Source organism: Pogonomyrmex barbatus, unplaced genomic scaffold, assembly GCF_055798465.1.
Source record: "Pogonomyrmex barbatus isolate J1 unplaced genomic scaffold, ASM5579846v1 scaffold17, whole genome shotgun sequence".
Classification (NCBI taxonomy): Eukaryota; Metazoa; Arthropoda; class Insecta; order Hymenoptera; family Formicidae; genus Pogonomyrmex; species Pogonomyrmex barbatus.
Genome location: NW_028297113.1, coordinates 7,039,822 through 7,063,084, shown reverse-complemented (window position 1 = coordinate 7,063,084; position 23,263 = coordinate 7,039,822). Strand labels below are relative to the sequence as shown.

At 45.9% G+C, this 23,263-nt stretch overlaps 1 protein-coding gene across 1 annotated transcript in view; it reads right to left on the bottom strand.

Moving 5' to 3' along the window:
* Positions 1 to 1,919: 1,919 nt before the first annotated feature.
* The window catches only part of Delta (neurogenic locus protein delta), a 44,486-nt gene continuing 23,142 nt past the window's right edge, over positions 1,920 to 23,263 (bottom strand). Inside the window, exons 4-6 of the mRNA XM_011645155.2 lie at positions 19,555 to 19,806; positions 13,146 to 13,206; positions 1,920 to 7,729 (exon numbers count right to left, since the gene is read on the bottom strand). Coding sequence (XP_011643457.2) covers positions 5,653 to 7,729; positions 13,146 to 13,206; positions 19,555 to 19,806 — 2,390 coding nt within the window. The 3' untranslated portion in view covers positions 1,920 to 5,652. The remainder of the gene's footprint in view (positions 7,730 to 13,145; positions 13,207 to 19,554; positions 19,807 to 23,263) is intronic.

Below are 23,263 nucleotides of genomic sequence, written 5' to 3'. Positions count from 1 at the left end.
GGATGTGTAGGAAGACGTAGGAGGAAGAGGAGCAGGAGACACGAGAGAGAGAGAGAGAGAGAGAGAGAGAGAGGGAGAGAGGGAGGGAGGACAAACACGAAGAATGCCACGGCAATCGTAATGGATTTGCAGCAGCGGCAACGGCAGCAGCAGTAATGCTGTTGCAGGTAATAACCATCGCGTATATAACGACACGATGAGTCGTGGGTAGCTCTCGGCCGATGGACTCGGGGTCTCTCGACGGCTTTCACGAGGTTCCCCGGTTTCTGCCCGCGCTGATATACACGGTGTATCGAATGTACGGCCCTTCGATAGCTTCGATTCCTCGGATCTTTTTTACTACAAAAGTGAACAACGATATCGACCCCGAGAGAAGTTGCGCCGCAACTTCAATCCTAATCATACAATTCTTATTATTGTACAATTAATTGAGAATTAAAATGCGTCGTGTGAACGATGAAAGTTATTTCAGCTCGAAACTAAAACGTGTCGCATAGAAGTAGTTTTACTTGAGATGAAAATTATTTTATTCGCTGAAACTCACTGAAGCGCGGCGTTACGAGAGTTTGAACCCTTCTGTTACCGTCAAAGAGATAATTGCGAAGGCAATAACCAAGTGAGTTTTGCAAATGAGTTAATGGTAATATCCCCATCTTGTACGCGCACAAATGAACACGTGTTCAATGTTTGCAATTAACGAGCAATCGCGGCAAGGCGTTGTCGCGCGAGGGACAGCTCGTTATTAAGATTCCACGGGTGTGACATCCAATTTTACCACGCCAGGTTTCTCTTTTCTTCCTCCCAACGGGTATCCACTATCGCGTTTCGTTCGAAAGAATCGACATTGCCTTCATGAAAGTTGGCGTCTTCTTTTTCGAAATTCTTACAATTTCGATACGCAATCGACAGAATAGTTCCTTCCTTCTTTGTATATACTTCCCGTAAAGAGTTGTAACGATTAAATAAAAAGAAAAAAAAAACTGTCGAATAAGAATTGTCGATTATTAATGAACGACACATGCACAGTCGCCAGCGCCAAGGCCAGTTCTCCGATCTCCCGCATCCGGAAGAGATGACTCGCCGTCTCAAATCCGGGGATGAGGGGCGCGAAACGGTTTGCATAGTTACATAAAGTTGTACTGGCTTATCGGCCGCCATCTCTCCCGCCTCGTTCCGCGATGATGCGATTTCTTCTTTACGACTTCGACTCGTTCGTCGTCGTCGCCGAATCCGACCGATTCCTTTCTCTCATCGATCTTCCCACAAGCGATAGCAGCAGCAGCAGCAGCAGCAACGCAAGCTCTCCGTGTCGAGCTCTCGCGAGTGTACACCGGCGCGGTCTTTATCATCGTACGCTGCATTTCGTGTCCTGCCTCCTTAAGCGCGATTCGTGGCGACGGCGAAGACGACGACGACGACGACGACGATGACGACGACGTCGACGACTAGCACGGAAATAGCGACGAGCGTACCGGTCTCGGTCTGGCCTCGAAAGTGCGCTCGGTGGATGAGTAATACAGGGTGTCTCGGAATTACTCTTTCCTAACTAAACCCTAGAGTCGACAGAGACAGCGGACTCCTCTTTTCTAGACACATCGCATGGTTATGGTGACAAGAGCGAGAAACCACCTAGACTCTTTTAACTTGTATCACATATGCGGCATATGATCTATACGTTTACTCGGATTACAGTGAGGTCTACTTGATGAAACTGTAACTTTATGATCGTGAAAATATTTCGTAGTTATATCATTTACATTTATTCCAACTTGCATAAAGAAATCGTCAATAAAAAAAAATCTACTTGCGATTCTGCATTAAATATTATATAGTGTATTGTGTACTCGCAACGAGATTTTCGTCACGTAACGAGATTAAAGAGAAAGCGAGATTAGGGAGAGACGAAAGAAGAACGAGAATTCATTTTTTAATGTATCATTATTAATCGTCCACTTGTTGTTTGCGTGACATCGTTATATTGACAATTCATCTATTTACATGTTTCATATTATAATAATAATATTAATAATTAATAATAATCGCAATTGTATAGTCCTACTACAAATATACAGATGTGCTGCGTGTATGTCAGTGTATGTATACGCTGTGTGCATATTATCTTCTCTGTTTTATACAAAAATGGGGGGTACGGTACGCTGGGGATGGTCTTTACAATCTTCATCAATGCCTCGTCGCGAACAAAAGGCGGGCCACTGTGTGGCGGGCAACGATACTTTCCTTCTTCTCGCGAATACGCATCGCTGGTACAAAAAGAAAAAGTAAATCTAATTCGAAAGTCTAAAAAAGTTCGGAACGTCGTTGAAAAAAAATCTAATCGGGAGGGAGGGCAAAGGGATAGAAGGATGGGAATGATGGAGACCATTCAACGAGATAACGAGACGTATCAAATCATTCGAAGGAGTAGTATAAGTACAAAAAAATGACAACAGCTTTATTACACATCGTAATTCGTATAATATAATCTCGCATTGTCATTTACACGCACGCCTTTCTCGTTAATTCGAAGTCTGTACACGCGCGACGGCGGTCGTCGGGGGAGAGGAAGAGGGGGATGAAAAATGGAAGCCAGATGAGAAGGATTAGATTTATCGCGATCCTCGACCAAATCGCGGACGTCACGGTTTACATACGTATGGTTTATCGATTACTATCTGTGACTGTCAATGTAAATGCGAAAAAAATGCCCCGTTTGCGCCATCGCGCGCGCACGAGATTCGAAAATAAGCCTGACTTAGTCGGTACTTGCATTTCGTTCATTTAATTATTATTATTTCGTAACAGGAACATCATCGAATCTTTGTCGCTACAAGCTTTGTCTCTCCCTCTCTCTCACTCGTTCTCACTCTCTCTCACTTTCTTCGTCATCGCATGCGCATTTTCTAATCTGCGATAATATCGTCATCACTGTCGTCGGCGCACTAATCGCCATTTATTTATATTTTTTTTTTTTACGCCATGTAAAATCGTCATCAGCAGTCATAAATAAATAATTAATTATCATAATCGACCGTGCGGCATCAACACGCAATAATCGTCACTTATCTATCACGCATTCGCGAGCGAAATCAGCGGGCGTATCGCTGAAAGAAAACGTGGCTCACTTGGGTGAAAATGATGGAGAATTCGCGAAAGCCGAAATCGTGTCCGGACAATCTCTTTGGACTTTTCCTTTTCGCACGAGTGAACGCGGACAATACGAGTCGGAGTTACTTCACGGATTCGTCCGTCCGGTGCGAAGAAACGCGGAAGAAACAATCGAATCCGCCAAAAAAAGTTCAATATGAATCACAGTTCAACCATCGGTTCACCGCTTTTCGGAAGTATAAACTCCAGAAAGCGGTGATATGAACAACGCGGAAGAAGGACACGAAAAAAATCATTTGAAAGATTAGGATGTCTCGTTTAAAGAAATACTGATTTTTCAAATGTCTTTAATTATTTTAGCATCCTTGCAAGATATATTCACGTTGCGTCGTTCGAGAAGGGAAGATTGCACTGTGATCAAATTTTAAATGCCGAAAAAAACATCGGTAGACATTTTATCCACATTCACTCGTGCAATGATAATTGTTCTCTTTTCGCTCATTTTTCCGATTCGTTTCGCCGATTTCAACGCCAAATCGCATCAAAGCGAACCGCATCGTTGTTGAAACATCGTCATCAATGATGCCAGATCTCTCACTGTCCATTTATATATATATATATATATATCTATATATATATATATATATATATATCTATATCTATATCTATCTATATATATATATATATATATATATATATATATATATATATTTCTATCTGCATAATTTATACACATCTATTCGTCTTTTCAGTCATACGTAGCGCGAGCAACGTCTCATCGAACAATGCACGTCGTAATGGACATAGACAATCGATTTTTTTTTTTTTTCGATAAAGGAAAGCCAACATCACGCAATTTTCTTAGAATATCTAAATTAGCGACAAAACAAATTTCTCATCATTATATATTCTCTCGATGCAAGTTCAATTTAATTCCATGAAAATATGTCAAAAGACAGACTTCGCATGCATGGGCTTTCCCCTCTGAGTTTTTCGATATTTTTTTTTATCTTTTTCTAAGAAAACTATATGCCTAACTACCATTATCGCTCAATTTAATTATATGTTTACTCGAATGCTCCATATTTATCAAAATTAATTAAATTATCATCGATCATCATGATGGAATGACGTTTCCGAATTAAAAGGACGGAATTTTTTTAAAAGCCGTATGGCTTTCCATCCTTCCAGACATTCCTTTCAGCCGGTTGAAAATCGGCGTGGAAAACGAGTGTTTGAAGGACAACGCGAGTCATTCGACTAATCGGGATTGTCGACAATGGAGAATCCCAAAGAGTCGAAGGTGCGTTTCATTCAAGTGTCATTTTAGATATTAATTTTCGTGATCGTCGAAACTTTGGGAAACGTTGGATTTCGTCACTAGCCGGAAGATTTCCTCGCCGCATTACGGTATTTTCTCTGAGAAAAGGAATGCTTTATGAAAAAAAAAAAAAAAGAGAGAGGAAAAGAGGCGGTATTACGCGAAATATTAATTCCGAATGTGAAAAAACAACGTCGTTCAAAAATGCTAATCCGTCATTAAACTTACTCGCTCGCAACTACATGCATACACATGAGTATCCTACATACATTCGTACATACATACATACATACATACATACATACATACATACATACATACATACATACATACATACATACATACATACATACATACACGCACATTCGTCACACGTACACAGATAATATACACAAAAGGTCTCTCGCTGTCGTTACTCTTGCTCCGGTCGGCAGCTCGGTCACGCAAAAAAATTCGAAAAAGAACTAATACCGGGAACAATGATAATGCGACACGATGTAATATTATTAATAATAATAATAATAATAATAATAATATTAATAATAATAATAATAGCAATCGATAATACAATAACGTAAATAACAATAATAATAAATTAGTTCTGTACAGAGTTTCACTTTCGAGCACGATATAATATTAATACCTAAAGATGGGTCGGCGGCCGTTGAAGGAACCGGCCGACCCCCACAGCATCGCGTTAATTCCTCTTCTTGTCTCTGTCAGCTTCTCGATCAGCCCCAATCGAACGTCTTCGGTCAGTTTATCGTCGTCTCATTCTCGTCCCAACACAGTAGAGACGACACGTACACTCCTGGCTGGTCAAGTTGGCCGGCGGCGCGCCAACGATGTTTCAATCGCCAAGTCCCACCGATGACTAGCGGCGCCGATCGATCGCGGATGCACAAGCACTCTCAGCAAAAAAAGATGTAATAAAAATAAAAATAAAAAAAAAAAAGGTAAAGAAAATAAATGAACCTCCACAGAGACATCCGAGATAAAGGCGTCGCTGAATCAAGAGCATCACGGCGGTGCGGTTCGAGAAAAATCGAAGGAAATCGAACGGGGTGGTCTGTTAATTCACACATACGAAGAAAACAAGTTCCACGATTCGCATGCACGCGCGCACATGCACTGGTTTCTTTTTCTCCCATCCTTTCATGCATCCACACACGCACGCACATACTCTTTTTCTTTTTCTATCACTCTAAATGGGAGTCCGGAGTTTACTACACTTCTGTCGCGAGTGTCGCCGCCAGCGCGGCGTCATGCCTAACATAGTGATCGTCTATCACGTAGACGCCGCAACTGCTGTTGTCCGATGCACCGCCACCGCTTCCCGGTGGTCCACTACTACCACTACTGACGACACCGACGCCAATACCGACGCCAACACCGGTGCCGTTGGCTTCCGATATCGTCGCCGGCCTCTTCATCAGCGCGGCTTCCGCGGCACAACAATTGTCCGCCACGTTGGCAGTAGTGGCAAATACGGATGATCTCTTGGCACTCTCCAGAATCCCGATACCGAGGCCTAGGCCGAGACAGTCCTTCTCCTTCTGGAAGAGGTGCGCGGATGCCCGGTGGGCCGCCGCCTCCGTGTTCAATTGTTTCGTCGTTCTCGTTCGGCCATCTTGTATCACTGGTTCCGGCTTGTAGCCGGAGCACGAACTATCCAGCGTCACGTCAGTCTGAAACGAGGAGTCCAAGTCGTCTTGCCGCGATGCTGCCGATGCGACGTTATTCACACTCTTGCTAGCCGTCCAGGTGTTCTTGATCATATGCGCGTCGCCGGTGCCCAGAGCGCATACACTGCCGCCACCGGTACCGATTAGGCCGCTACCGGCGCTGCCAAGGAGACCGCCGACGCTGCCGATACCGCCGCCATTGCCGATCCCGAGACCGCCACCACCGGTACCTCCAACGCCGATGGTACTAGCGCTACGTTTGCTCATGCTACTGTGCACCGCGTTTCTCTCGTTCTGTAATCTCGCTTCCTCGTCAGCCTTCGCCTGTTCCCGCTTCTGCCGCCTCTTCATGCACATAACTGCGACCGCAGCGAAGAGCGCGAAGGCTGGAACTGCGGTCGAAAGTGTCGCGATCATCACTAGGTGTTCGGTGGTCAGGCTGGTTTTCCTAGAGGCAACGTGCTTCGACAGGTTGCCGGGCCAATGATTGCCGCCCGAGGATGGTTCCGCCAGCGGCACGTTTGCCACCCCGCTGTTTGAAATCGCGGGCGGGGATGGTGGTGGAGTGATCGGCTTGTCGCCGACTTTATCGTTGCAGGTGTCACCGTACCAATCCTTCGGGCACTCGCATAAGAAGCCATTGACGCGATTCCGGCATGTACCGCCGTTCTGGCATGGCGCGCTCTGGCATTCGTCCACATCCACGCTGCAATCCTTGCCGGTAAAACCGGGTTTACATATGCAGTGGTAATCATTGGTCCCAGAAGTACATCTGCCTCCGTTCGCGCACGGTTTTGCCAGACAGTAGTCTACCTTATCCTGGCAAAGCCGGCCGACGTAACCCGGCACGCATTGGCAGCGGAAGCTGTTCACCTGGTCCATGCAGCTGCCGCCGTTCAGGCACGGATCGCCTTGGCAGTCATCTACGTTGATCTCGCAGTGCTCGCCGGTGTAGCCGGCGAAACACGTGCATCGGAAACCGTTGACGTGGTTCATGCAGGTGCCGTTGTTGCAGGGATGCGGCGAACACTCGTCGACTTGCGACTCGCAGTCCGTGCCGGTGTAGCCGGGCGGACAACGACAGACGTAACCGCGCAGAGAATCGTCCTCGCAGGTGGCGCCATGTCGGCAGGGTGAGTCCCGACAGGATCGCGTCGTGATTTCGCAGTGTCGGCCGCGCCAACCAGACGGACAAGTGCAGCGATAGCTGCGACGATGCTGCTGCTGCTGCTGCTGCTGCTGCTGCTGCTGTCTAGAGGATGATGATAGTTCGGTACCAGTGCCGTTCACGTAACTCGTGGTTGATGATTCCGTCATTGTACAGGTACCGCCGTTTAGGCAGGGCTTCGAATGACAGTCGAAGAGCGGCGTCTGGCACTCGGTGCCGGTGAAGCCTGACGGGCAGGAGCAGGTGTATGAACCTTGGCCGGTGTTGAAGCAGGTGCCGCCGTTCATGCACGGCTTATGATTCGTGCAATAGTTGAGATCCTGGTTGCAGAACAGTCCACCCCAACCCTCGTCGCACTCGCATTCCCAAGGTTTTTGACAACTACCGTGGAGGCAGCCCGGATATCGAACGCATTGATTGCACAGCGATCCTTTCCAGCCGTTGTGGCATCTGTAACAGCACGACAGAAATGACTCTTTAGTGATACTCGGATGAGATTACGAGGGAATAAGAAACTAATCAAAAGACTGACACATATCGTATCTCACTACTGTTGCGTATCAGCGGCATAGTAAATGGATGACGGAGACATGTCACGATTTCCACGAAAGCTGAATCATTCTTGGAAATAAATCATTCTCTTCCCGGTAACTGTATATACCGGGACAGAACCAAACAGGTATAAGTGAATGGATGACCCACGAGAAGTCAGAATTATTAGGTCTGGTTAGACCATTGGGACCGTGTTATGACAGAGATCCGATCGTGAAGCGAAGTTTGAGTCTGCATACTCGAATCTCTTCTCTCCTGTCTTCCATCGGTCACGAGTCTCGAGGAAAGTTTCACCGGTGATGGACGGAAGGCAGTCATGGACGCGAGAAGAGGGTCGACGAAATCCTGGTACACACCACGAGAGCTCTTGCAAGAAGGAGGGCGAAGAAGGGACAGAGGTCGTCGAAAGATATGCGCGCGCGCACGGATGTGTGTGATATACGGCAGGAAGATGAGAGAGAGAAAGAGGAAAGGATGGCGCGAGGACTTCTCGGCCGAGTTACGAAGGAAGAAAAGATTCGCGGTCCGTAGGAGAGAGAGGATGATCGACGAGGGGCAAAGGGAAGGAGGTAACGTACAGCGACAGGGAATATCTTAAAGATGAATAAAGTCGATAGAAAGAAAGATATATATATATATATATATATATATATATATATATATATATATATGAAGCACCGGGTGAAGAGTGAGAGGGTGGCACGCCAAGAGATGAGGATGATACGCTGGTCGGCCATTACATTACGTGCGGGGGTTATGCCTCACGAAGAAGGAACGAAGAAGAAAGAGACCAAAATAGACAGAGACAGCGAGAGAGAAAGATAGAACGAAAGGTGGAATGAAAAGAGGATGCTGCACGTGTGTGTGCCCTGCACACATGACATGCACACACATACACACATATAAATAGAAAACGTACACACAAAAGTAGCCCTGTACGTGTGCGTACAGGGTGCACACGAGCGCGCGTAAAGAGAAAGAGAGAAGGGGACCGAAGGTAGTCCGAGCGGGAAGAAGCAGTCGTTGAAGGGTGGGGAGACAGGGGGCCCGGGATACGATAGAGAGAAGGACAGCGGCGAGGAAGAGTTCACGGAAGGGAGAGGGAACCGCGCGCGGGACCAACGGGGCCGACGACGCGGAGAGAACGGAGGAGTAAGGAGAAAAGCAGGAGCGGGAGAAGGGAGTAGAATTCTGACGGAGCGGTGGGGGATGAGTCGAGTAGTGTGTTCCCACGGTTCGAGCCTCGGCACAGCCGTTCAGTATGCGGGTCAAGGAAAGGTTACGCTGCTCTGTGTGTGCGTGCGTGCGCTCGCGCGCGCCTGCTCGCGGTGCCTCACACTGTCACACCCGCGTATATGTACGTCGCTATACAGTCGCTCCTTCGCCGTGGCTCTATCGGAAAGAGATAGAGGGAATAAAGGTACGGAGGTACAAGGGTAAGAGAGACAGGTAGAGAAAGATGAACGAAGAGTCGATCGAGGAAAAAGCAAGAGGAGAGGAGACGATAGAGGGGAAACTGCAGCCGTGGACGTCCCATGACTATACCATTAAGTTCTATGTACAAAGTAAAGGAAAGGAAGAGAGAAAGAGCGCTACGATCTAAGAGGAAAAAGAGAGAAGAGGAAATAATAAAATAGCGTGGCGAAGAGCGTAGAGAGAGAGAGAGAGAGAGAGAGAGAGAGAGAGAGAGAGAGAGAGAGAGAGAGACGGAAGGCGGTGGTGAAGGAAGAAACGCGAAGAGAAGGCAAAACGGGACCAAGGGGGTTGGACAACGGCCGAACTGTGCCGCACGGATTATTCGTAGTCGTTTATCACAGCTCACGAGAGACGAAGGTGGAAGGTGCACCTAGAAACGTATATCCCAAAGAACGCCGGCGAGTGGCGTCCACGTGATCGCGCATTCTACTTTGTGGCTAGGCCGCGAAACCAGAATCGCGACTATGGCATAATTACCACCGGGGGATAGGTCATGCACCGATGAGGCAAAGGGGGAAGAAAAAGGAAGAGAAGAAGGTAAAGGAGGATTGGCTCTCCAATTGTGGCTATGGAAATTCCGTGTGCATATCAGGCTCGATTTAAATGTCTCTTTGAAAGAGAGACAAGAGAGGACGACTTCTCTCTCGTCTCCTCCTTCTCTTCTTCCTTCTCTTATGACTCTCGTGCCATCAGATGCGAGGATACCGCGCTACGATTCGAGACGCGAGTACGACGTTCTTTGACCTTTGCCTGTTATTACGCGGGCATTTAAACGGGGTCGAATCAAAACGTGATATCGTGAAATGTAACGTTTGTTGGGAACAATATAAAATTCCTACATGCAAATTTATATTTGTATTAGTAGGAAATACGCATAAGATGTAAAAGTTGAACGTGATTTGTTTTATATTCTTCTTAATTTTTAATCTCCTCGAGAAATGTCGCGACATAATAGATGTCTCGTAGCTCCCTCGCTGCGCGTTTCCTCTTTTACGTTTATCCTTACGTTGAAGCGTCGTCATCCCGAAAGAAACGAGAGATCGTAACGTTGATGCATCGTCATCGGTATTCAGGTACCACACGCACGAATGACCGTGCGTGGGTCCCAAAATTTCAATGGGGCACCCAACGGTCATGATTCTTCACGAGCGCGATATCCCACGAGTCCGGCGAGGCCCGTCACCTCGAAACGATCGTTATCGTTTCCGAGTATACGCGAATATACGCTGTACGACTGAAAACGAGCGTATCGTAATTCCATTCCCGCAATCTACGTAATCATCTATGATCGGGGCGTGTAAAGTGGCATGCGTCAGCCATTGTCGCGTGCACGTGTAGTGCGATCAAGGTTAACGCCGATCAAATTCCGTTACATCGTCGTGTAACGATATTTTTATTCATTGGCTTCGAGTGTCGAATGTAAGGTTAGGTAAAAAAAAAAAAAATTTTGTTCGTAACAAAGACGTACATCCGTAATGTGCATGCGCGTAATTGACATTTGTTGCGTGCCGTACCGTCGTAATGATCGTACTAAAATGATACACGAAATAATAATACTCGCTGAAGAGACGAGACCATACCATATATATGACTTACATTGTAAAAGAATTTTTATGCGGTAATTACATTTGCATATTACTAATTTTTTATAAAATCACAAAATAATATTTATAGTATAAGTTATTAGATCGTTATGCAAGTATTCAAAAATATTTTGAATGATCGTTGGAAAAGCTGAGCAATTTAAAGAGGAATTGGCAAATTATTCAGAGTCGATATTCGCTCTCGAGTTCAACTATCGACGTTCGGTGTTTGTTCTCGCGGCGACGCTGCAGGCACGCATAGTCCGCGGTGCGTTCACTGCCGTCGCCGCGAGAAACTCTCGATATTCATCGCTGGAGAACTCACGACGGCGATGCATATTTTGCAGTGCGGGAAAATTCACGCCGTTCCTCCTTTCACAATCGTGCAACTTTGAGCCTCGCGACGGCACCCCCCCGATTCTAACGGGGACGACGTTCGAAACGACTTGAGAAACCAACGCGATGACGAGATGAAATAAAAGTAAAAGATTATTTAAATTATTTATTCTGGATGTTGTGAAAAAAAATTGAGATTGAACAAAACGATCGAAGTATAAAAAAAATAAACTTCAATTTAATCGAAAAAAATCATAATACCGGATATTAATACGAGATCCATTGGGTCGGTCAACATGTCTCGCATATATTTATATATTTTATTTTTAAGTACATTTCAAGAGTGGCAGAATAAATTGGGTTAAAAAATCACGCGAGAATGAAGCGGTCGTGAATATGGTACAAACGGCGAACTCGTAGCTGCGACTAACGGGACAATTAACCCTGGTCGTAGAGTAATTAAATGATTGAGTTAACTCCAAACGTCGAGTTAACGTCGACCAGGCCGAGATTCAAGTCGACATACCGGCACGACGCGATATCTTGGAGTGCGTGATATTCGCGAGTCATCGTATTAAGTACAATGCATTTTGTATAAGAAAGAAAATGCCTAAAGAAAAAGAATCCTTCTTTTAATGCTGATATCAAACCTTCAATATGTTAAATAATCGCACGACAACTTGGAATTCTACGTTTTTCCTTGCTAAAGATTTACAAATTTTCGTTAAAGAATCCTCCCACGATAGAAAAACAAAAAAATTTTGAAATATTACTCCACGATTTATGAGACGTCCTTTGGACATTTGCCGAAAGAAGGAAAAGAAGTTAAACCGAAGCTATGCGAACGTTTCCAAGGGAGAGAATACGGAAATGTCGGAGAAACCCGGAATTTTGCCAAACGGCGGAATTAAATCGGAAAGTTCAACGGCACGTCGGACGACGGGCCAAGAAAGAGGAAGAGGGAGAAACAAAGAAGGAATGACAGTAAAAGTGGAGAAAAAAAGAGGAGGAAGAGCAAAGAGAATCGGTGGAATCTGGAAAGGAAGAGAGAGCAGGAACGATTGGCACCTCGGAAACTGCCTCGTTACGTACGGAAAGCAGTCGAGGAGCTTCGAATTCCACTTCGTCCTCCTTCCTTCCCGCCGTATGCCCGCACACTCGTAAAAGCGTTACAAAAATATGCGTACGATAATATACAACGAGTGCGCGCACTTATAATGCCGTCGCGAATGCACGCACTGCCGTAACTCTTGAGGAGTACGCGTCTTTAAGTCAGCGATAACATTACGCGGCATGCAGATGCAATTATTAATTAAAATTGTTGATTTCAACGTTTATTCGCAAAAACAGGCATTCCGACAGGCATTCGTTTCGAAGACTCTCGAAGTACTCTCTCGCGAAAGTAAAGTGCCCCGAAGAATGTACAACGTTTAGAAAAGGGGATGAATCATTGAAGATGAATCATCCTCCTTCCAGTTAGAGTTCCAACATCTCGCGATGGAGAATGAAACGATTCCGGGATACTCGTACTGTGTAGGACAAGCGTTACGTGGAATCGTGACGTGGATCCTCCGAGAGCTGCTGGCCGGCGTGGTATACCTTTTCGAAACCGCGCGCCGAACGATAATTTACGATAGGTATGCGCGTAATTATTATCGCGCGTACATGCATACGCCGCGGCGGCGCATACAGAGGAGTGGATGCACCGTGTCGGGGCTCAGGAATTTAGTTGGCGGTTGTATGGGGCGGCGCGATGCGCGCGCGCGCACACGCGCCACGCACACACACACACACACACACACACACACACGCGCGCGCGCGCGCGGAGGAACACACGAGCGAACAACGTGCACACGAATGCACGTGTGAGTATTAGGCGAGCCGCGTATGTATATGTACATGTATATACGTATACTCACATGCATTCGTTGGGTCGATTGCAGTGTCCGTGCTGCTCGTCGCATCCGGGCAGGCAGCGGGCTGAAATGAGTAAGAAAAAATCCAAGAGGTTAAGGCAACTCTCGGCGAGAGGTCGATCGCGTCCCTCACGACTGCACGAGCGAGCGGTGAATACGGTGTATATACGATACGTCCGACGATGGCATGCATACACGCGTACGGTAGTTCGTCCTTCTTTATATTTCGGGACATAAAATATCTCTTGCGTGCTGTAATTATTTACAGCATGCGGCGGTAATCAAGTTCGCGAGAATAGTCGCCCCGACATTGTCCTTCCTTCATTCACCGAAGGGTGCAATATTATTTTCATTTGTACTTTTGCTTTTTTTATCTCTACGCTTCGTACTTTGATCTCGAAATGTGTGTGAATTTTCAATGTTTTGAACAATTCACTCTTTTTTTAATTAAAAGTGCCGCGGTAAAAAGGTGCAATTGTAAAGGTTAATACAGGAAATGAAAGAGTTAACAGGTGGTGGTACCTCATGATAGACGGTGGTATCCCATTTCCTTATCGGATGAAGTAAACCGCAAACGAACGAATTTGGAGGGTCGCGTAACGGCACCCCGGATGCGGGCCGTTTAAAAGCGAGGAGAGCGACACGCACTACGTGCGGTGGCGCGCGTTTATTCCTCGCATTGCCTCGGTAACCGGACGACTAATTTTCCTGTCTCGCACACACAACCGGGAAACCCGATGGCTACCAGCCAACTACCGCGAGTGCAAACCTCCTTTTGCTCAGAGGTATTCGCAAACTGGACACCGAACAACGCATGACACAATTTCATTACCCTTGCGATCGTTCCATCGTTGGCAACGCGTGCAAATATGCGAGGAATCGACCGTCACACGGTTTGGATTCCTTTCCCGTCACCTCTTGCAGACGCAAGCGGAAAAATATCGGAAAACGTCAGGTCGAAAATTCGAATCAATGTGCCGATACATTTTTCGAAAAATTCATTAAAACAGCGTTATCAATCTCACGCTATAATTATCAATATAATAGATGATCGATCGAATCCTCGACTGGTTCGGAGAAGCGCTCAAGAAAAATAACGAAATCTCGTCAAGGACTGTGGTCATCGTCGAGATAAGAAACTTGGATTGGAAATCGAAAGGAAAAACCCCGATGCGATCGGTGCCGGTGAATGAAGGGGTTGAAGGCGACATTCGACGATTCCCGACACGGTTCGGCGCGAGGCAGGGCCGGCGAGCAGCAGGGCCAGGAGCAGCACGAGGGCCGCGTGACCTTGGCATCGAGCGCAACGGCCCGACTCTCGCGACCGGCGACTCGCCATGGCCGGTTGGATGGACGAACGAACGAACGGACGGACGGACGGACGGACGGACGGACGGGCGGGCGGACGGACTTTGGCGCGGCGCAGCGCGGTATGGCATGGCACAGCCCGAGCGCTAAGGAGTATGGTATTTATAGAGCGGAGAACGAGAGATATATATACAGTCTCCCTCGGCCCTCCGCCGTCGGGACCGCCGCGGTCTCTTCTCCTGATGCCCCCCCCCCCCCCCTCCGTTCGCCGGTGTATCGTCGACGAACGACCGAATCGCAGAGATTCCATCACAATCCTCCCTTCCCCCCTGCCCTCCGCCACTTCCTTCGCCCCTCGTCCTCTTCGTCGCGAGTATACCACCTTTTCGCCACATCGTTGCCGGAGAAGAAGAAAAGGGAAGAAAGGTCCTTTTCTTCCCGGCGAGGACCAAGAAACGAATGTAGGAACCAGTGACTAAACAAATCTTGTAAGCCGCGACAAATCTTGCCCTTCGAGGATTATTTACGACCGATTTGCGGCCGTGCGATTTTTCGAGATAAAACCTTGCGAGATGGGCTATAAATTCGCCGCGTTTTCTCCTCCCGCGGTACGCCGATCCTCCAAGTTGACCGAAGTGTTCCGAGAAGCCGAGAAGAAGACGTCGAAGACAACCCTCCTGCGTTTCATTCGATGTGATATTTCAATGCTCGTGTTTCTCAAATTAAGCGTTCGTATCAGAATATCGTACCAGAATATTCATATATATATATATAAATTATATTTATGTGTAACACAACAAATGGTAAATAATATTCCGCGGGGCTTTATAAAATGTTGTAAACGATGAAAATTGATTATTAGGTCAAATTGATAACGACGAAACAAAATAATAACAATTATTCATTTCCATTTTAATGATTATAAATTTCACTGCTAATTGAAATTATTAATTAAGTAAATATTAACTTGTTTTCATTTTCATATTATTAAGCTGACCTAATTAATATCCACTGAAAATATTTTATTCTATTCATTAGCCATCGTATTTCATTGTGTATTTTAAATATTAATTAAAATTATATTCTGAACGTTATAAACAATAAAATTGGTAATATTTTTTTATTCTTTTTAAATATTCGAAATCTTACTTTATATATGTAAATAAAATAATAAAAATAAAATAATTAATTTATAATGTACATTCTCGTAAGTGTCGTTCTTAATGAATCTATCGAGTTCTATACCTCTAAAAGCTCGGCTTCCGAGCAAAGAGAGAGACAAAGACACAGAGGAGAGATAAACATAGCCACACAGCCGGTGTTATACCCCGAATTCTCCTGGTTCCGCAACGTACTTATCGATTTTCTATCCACGACCACCGATTTCCATTCAAAACGGTCACGGAGCACCGACCCTCGCTTGGTGGTAAAGCAGGGCACCGTCCACCCTTTTCTCCCCTCACGGCCCCTCTTCTTGTTTCCTCTCTGCAAAAGTAACTCTCGCTCTCTTTTACTTATGCGATATTCGCCGCATTGTAATATATATACCTGCTATATAAGTAATTCACGTGATCACTTAAAAGTCAGATAAAAGAAAAATGCCGCCAATTTTTCTATGGGATATGAAATATATAAAACAGGATTAGAATGCTCCTGAAATTTTCGTTAACTCGTAGAGTCACTTCTAAGAGGATTTAAGAATTAACCTTTTTCACAACCGGAAATTACCATCCATTGTGATCAAGTTTTAGGTAAAACCGATACAAAATTCTCATTGAGTAGCGTGTCACAGGTAGCTATTATTCCATTATTATCGCCTACTTTATTTAAATGATGATCTCGTCGAAGACGAACGCATCCTAGACCGCATATATCACAATTGGGCTAGGATAGAATCCGGCTCGAAAAATTCGGTCAGGTAGATTGAGAAGAAATAAAAGGGAGACACTGAAGGTACTTTCGGAAAAGCGTCGCGACAAAAACTTCTGAGATGAGGTAGAGAGAGAGAGAGAGAGAGAGAGAGAGAGAGAGAGAGAGAGAGGGGGGGGGGGAGAGTAGCCGGAATGTACATGGACTGCACGAGTATGGGGCAGCTGTTAGTTAAAGCACCGTCCTTTCGATGCAGCTGTCTGGGCCCAACTCGCCCAGGCTCGTTCGCGCGTTGCAGCTGCTCTCTCTGCGCGCTCGCTGTGCAACCCCTATATAACGTGCCTTCGTATCGGCACCCCCGAAAGAGTCCGACTGCTCGCTGTGTGTCTACCTATTCTCAACCCACCGACCGGGAGGCACCCCTCTTACCACGGGGTTAACGAGATAGACGGAGTTAACCCTTCGTCATGCGCGATCGAAACGGCTGCACGGAAAGTGCAATCCGGTCCGCGAGAGTGGCCCGACGATGAGTATCTTCTGAATATCGATTTGGATTGGACAAGGGGGCGTAGAACTTTAGAATGAATGGACGATAAAAAAAAAAATCGATGAGAAAGCAATTCTGAGGAGGCGAAAAAACGTGTTAATGTACTTATGACGTCATTAATCTTGAAAGAGTGACAAGTTTTTTTTTTTACTTTTAGATCTATCTGCAAAATATCGTGATAACGTAATCACAGTTCTGTATGGTATTTGATTCTGGAAAATTATCGAGAAAAGAAAAATACAAAAAAAAAATATACGAAAAAATATACGATAAAAAGATTAAGAAAGGAATATTATCATTAAGATTCGGGAAGATGCAGCGCGGAAGTAGTGAAGCTGAATACGAGATATCGCTGTTTTAACAGATTCCGAACAAGTGAAAGTCCTTTTGTGTTCTCGCGAGACTCGTTCCGAAGGAGAGTCCGCCGTTCGTGATTTATATCGTCGTATTTCCTGACGTTTTGCGGCCGACTGGCTCGTCGAGCGAGAGCGCGACAGTGATTTTGCCACTTCTCATTAAGCCGCATAATCGTATAGAATATTGCGGTAGAGGGAAATCGAGTTTTTTTACGTCTCATTACTCTAATAAACGCGTTACGAAATCTATCTTTTAAAAACCAATCTTGTTCTTTTCATCAGTTAGGAAAAGTGACTGATGAAAGTTAATATATAACGAAGATCTGTGATTGCATTTGGAATAATTTTAAATCCAATCCTATTTTTTTCCATCGAAGAACGAGATACAAGTTTTTTGAAAGATCGTTCGAACAATCGATTCACCGAACAATAGTGAGGAATGTCCACGAAATGAAAAGTAGTCCATTAGTAATCGACGCGCGAACTTTGTCGATCGCTGCGGCCACGAGCAGTTGGCGTCGAGTGCAACGACCGGGAACCGGCGGGCTCCACACACGGGAAGACTTCGCCTACGATCGATCTTTCACTTCGATCGGATTCGAGAAAGTTTGGAATTCGGAATTTTCCGAGAATTGGCAAAAAATGAAGGAAGAATGTGGAAAAGCGGAAATCTCGAAAATATGACCGAAATGAACGCGTTAACTTCACATACGAGCTAGTGAAAAACGAATCTCGTTAATTTTAAATTTTGAAACAAATATTTATAAAATTTCATAAAAAGGATATATAAAAAAGATGTTTGTGATATTCACGTATTTTTCACAGAAAACTCAGAAATATAACATATATTACTTGTATGTTTTAATGCAATTTGGGATTACGTAATGAGATTCGAGCTTATAATTTAAATTGGCAAATTTTCATTTCATTATTATAGAGAAAGAAATGATAAATAATTTTATCTTTTTTTCCCAAATTTTTGCATCCTTCGTGAAATTTGAAGATGTTATTCAACAACACTCGGCGTAGTCGCTAAGCAACGACCCGGTTTTTGTCCGTCCGAACAATTCGACACAATCTGAAAACGTGTCCTGACTTTTTTGAATGAGAACCGAGACAAACGCGGAATCCCTTCCTCTCGCGAATAATACCACCTTTGTATACGCACAGGTCAAACGCAGTCCCATCATGGATACCAGGTGCGGGTAGGAGAACCTGTACGCATCAGGGGCCAGAAGCCTCGGCATCGACGACTGTGACTTCGGTAACAGACACGGCCGTTCCATCCGAGTCGCGCGGAGTCTCGACCGAGTCTCGACGGAGAGAGAGAATGAGAGAGAGAGAGAGAGAGAGAGAGAGAGAGAGAAGAATGAGAGAAGGAAAGACGGATCGAAAGAGAAAGAGAGAGCCACACACGAAGGCAGATTTCGCCTCCTCGCCTCTTTCGCTCACACAATCTCGGATCATTACACGTGCACACGGATTAGGTCGCGGTCGGCTCGCAGGTACGCGAGAGTGAAAAAGAGAGGGATGCGATCGGGCCGCGCGAGACGGAGAAGACTGGAGGGGGCGAGGGGGGGGGAAGAAAGAAAGAGAGAGAGAGAAAGAAGAGAGCGCGCGTGAACGGAGGAGGAAGCGGGTGAGAGAAGGAGAGGAGATACTCGCACACGCGCGAGCCAAGCGTGGGAAGCTGCTGCACGCTTCGAAGTCCTCGGCTGCGCCGCGCTGCAGCGCGCCACACCACCGACTGCACTCGGGGGCCTCTCCTTTGCGCGCCGGGAGAGACGACGGGCTCTGAAGGAACGTGGAGCGAGAGAGAACGCGAGGATACGCGATAGGAACGGTTTCTCGTTCGGCGAGCCAAGCCGCGCCGCGCCGCGCCGCGCCGCGCCGGCCGATTCGCAAGAGTATCGTCGTTTACCGAGGTAGCGTGCATATTCGACCGTCGATAGGGATCGCGGAGGCAGCAAACGCTGCCTGTTAATAACCGCGTGTCTCGCTAAAATCCTTACGAGAAATGCGAGAACTGGCGTCGAGAAAACGTAGAACGAACAGCCACTTGGTAATTTTCTAACATTCGTCTTTCGAGAAATCGCATCACGATCAGTTTATTCACCTACGGTTATTTAATTTGTTATTAACTTTTTTTTCCCCTCAAGTCTAAACGGTAATCACTCAGTTGCTAAACCGAACTGGTTAAAATAATGTTTGATACGCGCGTGCAGTCGTGATAGAGAACACGGAAATAAATGGCGGCCAGTGTGTCGCGCTATCGCTTAAAATATAGCGCGCGATCATGGATACCAGAACAGCGAACGTGGTATATACTTACGGGAGTTGCAATAGTCGCCCTTCCAGCCGGTGAGGCAGACGCGCTCGCCGCTTGGACTGCAACTATAGTGACCAAAGTTGTCATCCCTTGGCCGGCATAGATTCTCGCAACCCTTGCCGTAATAATGCGGCGCACAAGTCACCCTATACTCGTACTCCATTTGCGAATGGGCGCTCTTGTACACGTCTATGGTCCATTCCGGATCGACGTCCAGCCACTTTTGGGTGGTTAGCCGCGTAATCAGTACTTTCTCTGTAACAACATAAGATTATGTTTCGCGTGATTTTTATATTCAGATCCTTTTACAATATTTTGAATGATATCTAAAGCTACAGAGTACATCATATGTCTATTATTTTCTTTTATATTTTAAAAACTTCTACATTGGATACAGGCTGATAGAAAAAAATGTTGATCGCCAAATTAACGGTGCGTTCGCGCTGAACAACAATGAGACGCGCGATATGAAAGTAATTAGTCGACACGGGCAGCATTGGAGCAGAGCGACGAAGTGCACCGCTGCACCCAATGATGCGATCGAAGTGCATCGGCCTCCGAGAGACAGAGAGAGAGAGAAAGAGAGAGAGAGAGAGAGAGAGAGAGAGAGAAGCAAAGAGAAAAAGGAGGGAGAGAGAAAGAGAGAGGGCAGACCGGACGTTCGTCCGCTATTGCTACTCTGTCGGCGGCATGCATCCGGCACAAAGAGAGTAAGCGAGTATACCACGTTGGCTCTGGGAAAGAGGCATCCTTCCTTCCTCTCTCATCCTTTCCTTATCTCTTACCCTCTTCCCCCCCCCCCCTCACACCTTTTTCTCTCTCTCCCTCGTCTTTGCCTCAAGTTCGTCCTCTCATCCGGTGTCTCTACTCACTTTCGTGTAAACGAAAACGGATAAGCGAAGCAACGAGCGGAGGCTACAACCTTCCTTATACCAGGGCGCATTATCGTAATAGCCCCAACAGATTAGGATCCGAGGCTACGATCAGGTGCCCTACCGAAAAACGTGCATCTCACGGCACCGGTTTTCGGTGCACGCGCGTGATCCGTTCGCCTCGCACAGCCGAACCGGTAGCGTACCGAACCCGCCGATCCCACTGTGATCTATCGCCTGTAGTGAGGTCAGTAGCGTAGCCCTCGAACGATATTAAACAAATAATAGGATCGAGTCGTGGTTCGAAAATATTATTGGAAAGTTATCAATGACGGATAAAATTTACGAGCGATAAATTTTCAAAATTTTCCGCAATCTATGCATGTATTATTGTAAAAAGGAAATTATAATTGTCATATTTTCTAAAATCATTGTTAAGATTAATCACACACATTACACACCGTCAGAAACACAATAAATATGACTATTTTTTGATGAAAGCTATTTTGATAATATTTCGTTATTAGTTATCGATAGAAACTTATAAATTGTTATTTAAAAAAAAAAAAAAAAAATTTCGATATCATTAATTCCGTAGAATTAAAATAGCCTCAACAATTTATCAATATTATTCTCTTATTATGCGAATCGAAAAAATTTTAACTCAAAGATTCAATATTGACATTGTTATCGTCTGATAATGCGATTTCCTGAGAGAGGCTCTTCGATCACACGCCACTGTGTGCTCTTTCTCTTTCTCTCTGTGCATCGCGCGCGTCGAGGAAGAACGAAGAAGCGAAGAAACGAATGAGCGAGGAGGGAACAAAAGGACGAAGGTTTTCGCCGATGGCGTGCCCGAGGATACTTAAGGAGGGAGTCAGACCAGCCTCTCTTCCCAGAAGGGAAGTGGCGTTTCGCTGTCGGCGAAACGGGAGTCGAGAATGAGAGAGAGAGAGAGAGAGAGAGAGAGAGAGAGAGAGAGAGACGAGTAAGATGCATAAGAGAGAGAAGGTAGTTTACCGGGCTATCTTCCCAGGTGATGCTGTTACGAGTTCCGAAAACGCCGATCTTCGCACGCTACGTTCGATCCCGAGAGAGAGCTCCGCTACTCCAAATGCGCAGAGTAGAACGTAATCGAGAATTAGCCGGCTTATCGGTTTATAAAGGCTATATAAAGACAAGGTATATTTTTAAAGAGAGACAAATTTATAATGATATGACTATTTTAACGCAGCGATAATCGTTGAAATAATTATGAAATATTCACGATACTACTTTTCTTCGCGAATCTTAAATATAACATACCTTCAGGACAAAGGCGAATACGTAAGACGTACGCGTGCGTGACAGGAATGAAGTTCTGGCGCGTAGTCCATATTTGCGGAAAGAATATAATACGGAAGGAAGACGCGCGAGTAAAGATTAATTCGCGTGTACGCAATCGATCGGAAGGTGAGATTACGTTATGCGCTACCGGCGGCCGTGTATCGGCCAACGTTACAACTTCCTGCTGCTGTTTTCCCCCGGACGTATTAGGATGGACGTTGGCTACACCACCATGAGAGATCGCTGCCGCCGCCGTCGTTTCTACTTGACCACGGTCCGCGCGCGTATACACCCGGTAAACACCCGGCGTGCTCGAGGCCAGACCGATTCAAGGTATTCATTAACGACGCGCAGCGCCGGCGCGTAGCAGACATTTTCTATTGTTCATTCAGAAACGAGCGGCTGCCGAACGAGCGTAGCCCCCGAGAGAAAGAAGGAGAAGGAGAGCTGGCATGTAGCCAGCGGCGTTTTGCCTCCGCCGTGCTGTTTCTGCGCGAAAAAACGACGCGCCGATTATTTAGCGAAATGGATCGTAAAACTCGAACGCGCGGTGGATCAACTTCCGAAACGCCGCCGGCTCCGCCTCCGCTCCGAAGTTACTTAGCAGGTAGCGGGCCTCTCTCACAGGCTCGCATAAGATTTTGGAGACCGTAGCGCCGATCCTTTTTAAATCCAAGTCCATATCCTAATAAATAATTACGATCTCGGATAACGGAAACTTATGAAACTTAAACTCACCGTGCCGTTTTAAAAACCTCGAAGGATTAATCTGAATTAAAATTCCCAACTTTAAGACTAACCGTTTTTCCTCAATATTCTATGAAAGTACATTAGATCAATGCTTTCCCACTGATCTCTTCGATCACAACACGTAGGATTTTTTTCTTTCACCGGTTGACACGTGGAGCGCCCACTGGAAGGTGGCCAATTATCGCTATCGTTATTATCATGCGAAAGAAGGCAGGTGCGCTCTCCCGAGTGCATCGGGCGATGTGCAGCGAGTCGCGGCGTCCAACGGTGTTCTGTTTGTAGGAAGGAGAAAGAGGAGAGGAGGAAAAGAGAGAGAGAGAGAGAGAGAGAGAGAGAGAGAGAGAGAGAGAGAGAGAGAGAGAGAGAGACCAGTCGGAGAAAAGCGGTTGACAATCGACGGTGACGTAAGTCACGTATGGAACCACGACCACTGCTGGAGTTCCTTTCGCTCGTGTGTATATGTGTACGCATGTACGCATCGCGAAGAGCTAACGCGCCGTATCAATTGGGAATGAATAGGATACTCTCAAGTCGGGTGTCAGTCCAGCCAATGCACCCCGGACGCATTCACCGTCGGTGCAACGGAAATAAATACGGCATGTATTATACGCTAGGATTATACGTGCACTTTGTCTAGATTGATCTTTTTCCGACAAATCTGAATTTTGTTTTTGAATGAAATTTTGTAAAGAGCGTTTTTACATTATGCAAATTTACCTAACCTAATCAAAAATTTTGGTGACTCAGCTATTTGTCTTGCAAAA